At 26.4% G+C, this 9,018-nt stretch overlaps 1 protein-coding gene across 1 annotated transcript; it reads right to left on the bottom strand.

The window, feature by feature from the left end:
* Window positions 1-1,903: 1,903 nt before the first annotated feature.
* On the bottom strand, window positions 1,904-3,749 carry MKS88_001162 (ATP-dependent RNA helicase UAP56; the record flags this gene model as incomplete). Its single annotated transcript, XM_067219822.1, has 2 exons — window positions 1,904-3,045; window positions 3,464-3,749. 2 exons carry the CDS (start codon window positions 3,747-3,749, stop codon window positions 1,904-1,906), a joined length of 1,428 nt encoding a protein of 475 aa, XP_067075090.1.
* Between the last annotated feature and the right edge of the window lie 5,269 nt (window positions 3,750-9,018).

The raw sequence follows: 9,018 nt of genomic DNA, 5'->3' as shown, positions 1-9,018 counted from the left end.
GCAGTGGGTGCTAAGAAAAAACATAAACTTGAGAAGTATACTCGTCTGTCATATTACAAGCACACTATTATTTTAATGGCACTTATGAATAAGCATATACAAACAGAGAGATCATATATAGTTCAAAAGGTACATCCACATGTACAGCAACAGACGTACGAGAGAGTATACATATGAACAAGTACATATGGCTGGGCTTGTTTGTATGAATTTTTAATCTTCCCCCCATAGACTCACCTACATGAACTGCTACTATAGCATCATTCTGTAGTCATTCTTCAAACCAAAAGAGATTAAAAAAAAAAAAAATTATGTAAGTATTCCCGGTGATGCATGGTTACAACGTTATATTTTTGTGTCAATTAGTGTAACTGTGCATAAGGGTATTTCTAAATTATTAAATTCTTGAGAATATTTGTTCTTTTTTAAAAAGAAAATACTCATTAAAAAAATTTTTGAAAATTGGCAATTTATGACATGTTAATAAAAAAGTTAATTTGAAATTAAGAAAACTATTTACTATTCATGCGAATTAAAAAAAAAAAAAAAAAAAAAAAAAATGTAATATAACACAGTACAATTTAATATATTATAGTATAATATAATAATTAAATATAATATAATTAAATATAAAATACCAAATTAATTTAATGTAATTTAATTTTATTTAATTTAATTTTATTTAATTTAATTTTATTTAGTTTTATTTTATTTTATTTAATTTAATTTTATTTAGTTTTATTTTATTTAATTTTATTTAGTTTTATTTTATTTTATTTAATTTAATTTTATTTTATTCTTAAAACATGCCTGTCATTTAATATTGCTGACAAAAAGCTTGCTCACAATTGTTGCTTGCATATACTGACGTAACTACTAAAATTTTAAGTAAAAAATATGCAGTGTGTTTCATAATAATGAATAACAAGTTACAATGCTATATGCAGATCCATATATATGTGTGGTTCCATGGATCATATACAATGATATATGTTAAAATTTTTTAAAATACTTGTGAGTTGCAGTATATTTATTGCAAAAATAGGGCGGCTACACTTGTGTACGTATAAAGTACATTTGTATATGTTAGTATGTATAAATAAGTATAAATGTTCGTAAATGCATATACATGTGAGGAATTAGGTAGAACAACTTATAAAAGCACTTTCTACGTATTTAAACACGAATTCCCCCATTTTAATCGTTCATATTACTCTTTATTTTCTTCATAATTTTTTTCATTTTTTTTTTTTTTTTTTTTTTTTTTTTTTCCTGTAATTAATAGCAATATGCAATATTGGTATGAATAGGTCAGGTGATTTTTCGAATTTTATTGCACGCTCATGTGTGTTATGGCTCTCCACTTTTTAGCTAGCACTGAAAATGTATACATGTACAGTATACGTATATATCTACACATGAACAATATGCATATGTATGTACGCATGCTTATGCGCAATAAGAATATACGCACAACGCCTGAAATTTTTGGCTCACACGATTTACAATTTCTCCATTCATGTGATACCATCTTTCTGCATATATCATTGACCTTACACGTGTTTCTCTTTTCTTTTAAAAATTTGTTTTTAAAATGTGAATTTGAAAAAGTTCGTTTTTTTAAAAGGCATTTTTTGCGTCCACGTGGGAGTGCACATGTACATAATACGTACTTACAAACATGCATGTACAGGTACACATTTACATATATGCACACATGTACACATGTACATATATATATATATATATATATATATATATATATATATAGACATTCACACATTTACAGTTTTTTTTTTTTTCAGCTAGCCATTTTACATATTTAGCTTAAAAAAAGAATCCCCCTGTTTTTTTTCTTTCCTTTTCTTTTTTCTTATTTTTTTTTTTTCCCACCCGCCCGCTCTTACTGGTTAATGTACTCATTACAATCAATTTTATTTGGCATTTCCGAAATAGCTACCTCAAATCTTGTTTGAACTTCATTTAATGCTAAAGTATCTTCCTGAGATGAAACAAAAGTAACTGCCAATCCTTTGGTGCCGAATCGTCCTGCTCTTCCGACCCTATGTAAATACGAATCTGAGTTTTCAGGCATATCATAATTAATGACAATGTTAACTCTTTCTATATCTATTCCTCTACCAAATAAATCTGTAGAAACTAATATTCTGTTTTCAAATTTTTTAAATTTATCGTATCTTTCAATTCTTTCTTCTTGTTCTAAACCACCATGTATAGCTATTGATGGGAAGTTACACTCTGTCAATAATTTATCTAGTGTAATAGCTCTTGTAATAGATTTTACAAATATAATAACTTGATTAAATTCGAGAGCATCCAAAATTTCGATTAGTTTTCTTGTTTTATCTTTTTCTTGTAATTTAACATAATGTTGTAATAGACCATGTAATTTTAATTTTGCTTCATCATCAATAAATATTTCCACAGGATTCTGTAAAAATTTTTTGCACACATCTCTCATTTCTTTTGCCATAGTTGCTGAGAAAAACATAACTTGTTTCTTCAAAGGAGTAGAAATAAAAATTTTCTGAACATCACTTCTCATATCTAATTTTTCTAAACATTTATCACATTCATCTAGAACAAAATGCTGTATTTTATCTGTTACTAAATATTTTTCTCTTATTAATGCTAAAATACGTCCAGGTGTACCAATTATTATATGTGGTATATTATCTTCTTTAAATAATGAAATATGCTTAGCCATTGCTATACCACCATATACTACTTCACAACGTACATTTTTTAAATATTTGCTAAATCGATCAAACTCATTTTTTATTTGATATGCTAATTCACGTGTATGTGCTAAACCAAGACATCTAACATATTTATTTTTTGAAACGTTATTACTATTATTAGCATTACTATTATTCATGGTTCCACTAACATTACTGTTATTATTTAATTCCTTCTCCTCTTTTAAATCTTTGTTATCGTTCGTATCCAGTTGCTGTAAAACAGACAAAACGAAAACAGCCGTTTTACCCATCCCACTTTTTGCCTGACACAATATATCCGTTCCTACGAAGAGGGCCCACAAACGAACAGTGAAAATGGGATAAACAAATAAAAAATGGATGCATCCAATGATGAAGCCGTATGTACAACAGTTGTATTGTCATACGGGCACCAACGTCAATGCAAGTGTATACATACGTGTATATGCAAGTGTAAACATACGTGTTAATGCAAGTGTATACATACGTGTATATGCAAGTGTAAGCATACGTGTTAATGCAAATCTAACGGATTGCATATAGATACGGCCAATAGTAACGCGAAAAAACAGTATGAAGCAAGTACGCTCAATATAGGTTCACTATCATAATGCTACACTACTATATTGCCACACTACTACAATATAGCAATACCACTCTCCCTGTTCTTTTTTTTTTTTTTTTTTTCATAAACGTGGTTGATTTTCTCTTCTATGACTCACCTGTTATTGCAGCCGGGATGGTTTCCTGTTGTACCTCCGAGGGATGCTCAAAACCACTTTCGCTAATTGCTCTTAGTAATTCTGGTTTTAAGAAAAAATCTTTAAACCCTCCTGTATGAACAGTAGCATAACTTCCTCTCATAGCACCATTTTCATTAACTCCTTTATTATTATTATTTAATATATTATTTTCTAAATTTCCTTTTACGTCTTTAGTATCTAATATATTTTCATCATCTTCATAGTCGACTAATTCATCTTGAACACTATGATCAATCGTTGCCATGTTGCTTTTCTTTTTGTAATATTAACGCGAATGTAAATATGCAGGTAAATTTGTAGGTAAATGTAAATATGAACGAACGAAACTGCACCGACAGTATGTAGTGGGCATACGAAAAGTACAAAATAAAATGAAGTAAATATGTATGCGTGTATGTAATGATACACGAGATGTGCAAAAATGTTATATATATAAATGTATGTACAAAACAGATGTATGTTCATAAAATACGCAAAAATTGCAAGGCAAAATTAGTAAAGATAGGTATGCATATATATGTATGTGCGTATGTATATGTTTATGTACGTATGTATATGTTTATGTACGTATGTATATGTTTATGTACGTATGCATATGTTTATGTACGTATGTATATGTTTATGTACGTATGCATATGTTTATGTACGTATGTATATGTTTATGTACGTATGCATATGTTTATGTACGTATGTATATGTTTATGTACGTATGCATATGTTTATGTACGTATGTATATGTTTATGTACGTATGCATATGTTTATGTACGTATGTATATGTATATGTACGTATATAATACATATATAATTTAACATGGGGAAAAAAAGGTTTATATTATTAATACAGGCTTTTGTAAATATATATGTGTGTTTTACTGGCAATATCTTAAAATCTTAAAAAGCATTATTCTCTTCTTTTCTATATAACTCAAAATTAATTCTTTTTTTCATTTAAAATGTTTATAAAAAGAAAAAGAATAAATTAATTAAAAAAAACAATAAAATAAATAAAAAAACAATAAAATGAAAAAATAAAAATAAAATGAAAAAATAACAGTAAAAATAAATTATAAAAAATAAAAAAAAATAGTAATTGTTTTTTTCGCTCTTTTTATAACTTCGAATTAAGCTTTTAAGCATCGTTTTAAGCTTTTTTAAGCATCGTTTTAAGCTTTTTTAAGCATCGTTTTAAGCTTTTTTAAGCATCGTTTTAAGCTTTTTTAAGCATCGTTTTAAGCTTTTTTAAGCATCGTTTAAGCTTTTTTAAGCATCGTTTTAAGCTTTTTTAAGCATCGTTTTAAGCTTTTTTAAGTATCGTTTTAAGCTTTTTTTTTTTTTTTTTTTTTGTTGTTTTATCATCTTTCACTGTTCCCTTACTATTTTGACATTTTGAACATTTTGTAAGAACAAAAATAAATTCGACAAAAACTTGTTTGAGTATTTATTTTTACATCTTCCTTTGCTTATCTGTTTTCTTATTTTATTGCTCATTTACTTATCAGTTATATTACTTATAAATTTTTATGTTTATTTATATATTTATTTATGAATTCATATATATATTTTTATTTATTTTATTATTATTTTTTTTTTTAATTATTTATGCTAATACATAATTTTTCCTCAGCTCACGGACTACTACATACCATATATACATACGTACATATATATATACTTACGCATACATATATGCATACATATATACAAGCATATATGCGAACATACATACATATATATATATACGTACAACTATGTAATGGGTATACTTGTAAATGTATACATGAAATAGTGCTACTTGAGTGTTGCTTAAAAATACCAAACAGCTACTACAAGAGGCCGATGTATATATATATACATATATATATAAATGTATGTATGTATGTATATGTATATACACGAAAATGTAGATAAAAACATTTAGCACGAATGTAAAAAAAAAAGGTAATGTATAAAAATAATAAAAAGATGAGAGATTAAATTGATAAAAAGATGAGAGATTAAATTGATAAAAAGATAAGAGATTAAATTGATAAAAATTTTAGAGATTAAATTGATAAAATTTTGAGAGATTAAAATGATAAAAATTTGAGAGATTAAAATGATAAAAAGAAAAAAAAAAAAAAAATCTATATGCGAAAATTCTGCTGCTTTATAATTAGAATGGTAAATTTTATAAGATGAAAAAATATTCAAAACATTTTTTGAAAAAAATTATTACAGCATTTTAAGAGAAAATTAAAGTAATCTGTGGAAACGTAAAAACCCAGTAGCATCTTTTTTTCCATGTTCATCTTAATCCTGTGTAATAATAAAACTAATTTATAACGGTTCAGTTGGTTATTCCGGTATATTTTACTTTATTTGGCTATATTTTAGTGTATTTTCTTTTTTATTTAAAATTTTTTTTTTTTTTTTTTTGACAAACGAACAAAAGATATATAATGCACATTTGAAAACATGTATGCACATACGTGTAAGTAATATTTTCCAGTGTTTTCGTCCGTTCCATAAGAAGAACATACAAAATTGATAATTTTACAAGTTCTCCTCTATTCATTCTGTAACAAAAAAGTATACACATCATCTTTTCTCCCCTCGAGCTATTTTTCATTCCATTATACATGCCTTATATATATATATATATGCACATATATATATGTACATAACAAATGATGAACAATCGTATATTTATGTAAATCGAAAGGTGGTTTACCCTCCGTTCTAAAATAATCTTCATGAATTGTAAAACGCTCGTTTACAAGATGTGCAAAAAAAAAAAAAAGCTGGTCGCTTCAGAATTGATGAAGGTGAAAAGGTGTATGCTGGGTCATATATATGCACGTATGCGTGTATATACCATACGTATAACATAATTACCGTCGAAAAAAGATCAAATTTGATCAACGACTTTGTTCTTTTCTATTAGAGCTATATTTGGAAATACTGAAACGCGTTTATCACTTTGAACGCATTTGGTATGTGGTACTATTTTTCAAAGTGGTCCCTCTTTTGCCCTTTTCACTTTCCTTTATTTTTGCTATTTTTTGTTCTAAAAGAAAAATATGCATACGTGTATGTACATGTACACGTACATGTATATGTTTAAGTGTACGTACATGTGTGCGCATGGTTTTATGATACCTTGAGAATACGAAATAATACTCGTAAAAAAGAATGATACTGTTAAAAGAATGATACTGTTAAAAGAATGAGTAAAGTTTGGGAGCAAAACTCTGTAAACAGCTATGCAAAACATGTTCAGGCTTCGTACGAATAATTAATATGCCCTTTTTTTGTATATAAGCAGTGAATATTTTGTTCAGCCTGGGGTACGTATGTACGTATATATGTATATATATATATATATATATATATGCATACGGAATACCCCCACGCGTAACACCACATAATACCCCTTTGCTATTTTAGTTAAAATCATCCAGGCACAGACTTAATCCTTTACGTCATTCGAAACGACGTGTTCTCTTTGCGTATGAGCATATTTTTATTTTAACAGTTGTACTTAAAAATATGTTAAATGGAAACATAAAAAAAAAAAAAAAAAAAAAAAAAATGTGGGAATTACTTCAATGAAGTTATTCTTATTTCTCATTGTTTCTATTTTTATGAGCGCTTGTAAAAAAATGTACATAAATACGTATACACAAATGCGAATACACACATATGTGCTAATGTGTTGATGTGCCTACCTACTAACATGTATATTCCACCCAGTTTGTATTATACCTATTTGCACGAGTACATTTAAACCAACGCAGGAGAAGCTTGAAGGTAACAAGTAATATGGGCAAACAAAACCTTCCTGGACGTGCTGCTTTTATTTTACACATACATATGTACATATACATATGTACATATACATATACATATACATATACATATACATATACATATACATATACATATACATATACATATACATATACATATACATATACATATACATACACATATACATATACATATACATATACATATACATATACATATACATATACATATACATATACATATACATATACATATACATATACATATACATATACATATACATATACATATACATATACATATACATATACATATACATATACATATACATATACATAATTTAACGCAGACGATTTATAACTTTTCCAGGCAAACAACTCATATGAGGAGTTCGTGATATTTCTTTTTTTTTCATCATTTCGTTCTTTCGTTCTTTTTTTGTTTCATTTTATTCCCCTTACACTGCAATGCATATAAATTAGTTGAACCACTAACGTACACACTGCATTTTTGAAAAAATATTTTTTGCCAACAAACAACAAAAACGATAATTTTTTGGAAACGGAAAATGAACGAGGGGTGAAAAAGGATGAAGCAGATTGTATACATGCACATAAACATTTATATACATATGCATACGTATAAACACGTTTCCATACATGTACAACGAATAAACGGACGCTATTTTTTACTTTTATGTGGTTGACTGAGGGGAGGAAGGAACAATATTATTTCAATATTATTTCGGCATTACTTCAATATGTTTTATGCATGTTTTTAGCTCGTCCAAAAAAAAAAAAAAAAAAGAAAAATTTCAAGGGAAATCAAATGGAGTCCTAACAAATGAAGTCAAGTGCAACTGCATCAATCAACTCAGTTTGTAAGAATATATAATATATGTATGAATATACATGTGGGTATATGTATGTATACACTTAAGTGTTCGACATACACTGAAACTTTACTTTTAAAAACAAATTAGTAATTCATACAATTTATTACACAGAATAAGCAAGCATTCAATAATATACTAGAACTAAGAAAAATTAATTTCTTAATTTCTCTTTTTTTTTGTAAAATAATCTTATAAACACGCATGGCTATATTAAGCAGTACCATGTTAACCTTTTTTTTTTTTTTTTTTTTTTTTTTTTTTTTTTTTTTTTTTTTTACTAATACATACACATAACATATATATGTATATACAATTTATGCAGCATGTATTATATATTGCATATACAGTATTTCTGTACTCTTAATGTTTATATGTGAGGTGTTGAATGTATATATGTATATATATATGTATATATGTATATATATGTATGTATATATGTTGTATATATGTATATATGTATATATGTATATATATGTATATATGTTGTATATATGTATATATGTATATATGTATATATGTATATATGTATATATGTATGTATATATTAATATATATATGTATATATATAGTATTTTTTTTTTTTTTTAATTTTTTTCCTTTTCTCCCTTTTTATCTTTTTCGATTAATTTTCCGTTTATAAGAAAAATTATTTGCAGTAAAAGAGAAGGTAAAAAATAGTCAATTGTAAGTTCCGTGAAAGTAAAAAATATTAAAGTAAAAATAATAGCTGGTATATATATATACATATATATATATATATATATATGTATATATTTTTTTTTTATGAATTTTTTTTTTTTCCGCCTTTTATAATACCTTTTTACAGAT

This window comes from Plasmodium brasilianum, chromosome 4, assembly GCF_023973825.1.
Source record: "Plasmodium brasilianum strain Bolivian I chromosome 4, whole genome shotgun sequence".
NCBI classification, from domain to species: Eukaryota; Apicomplexa; class Aconoidasida; order Haemosporida; family Plasmodiidae; genus Plasmodium; species Plasmodium brasilianum.
This window is presented reverse-complemented; position numbering and strand designations above follow the sequence as displayed.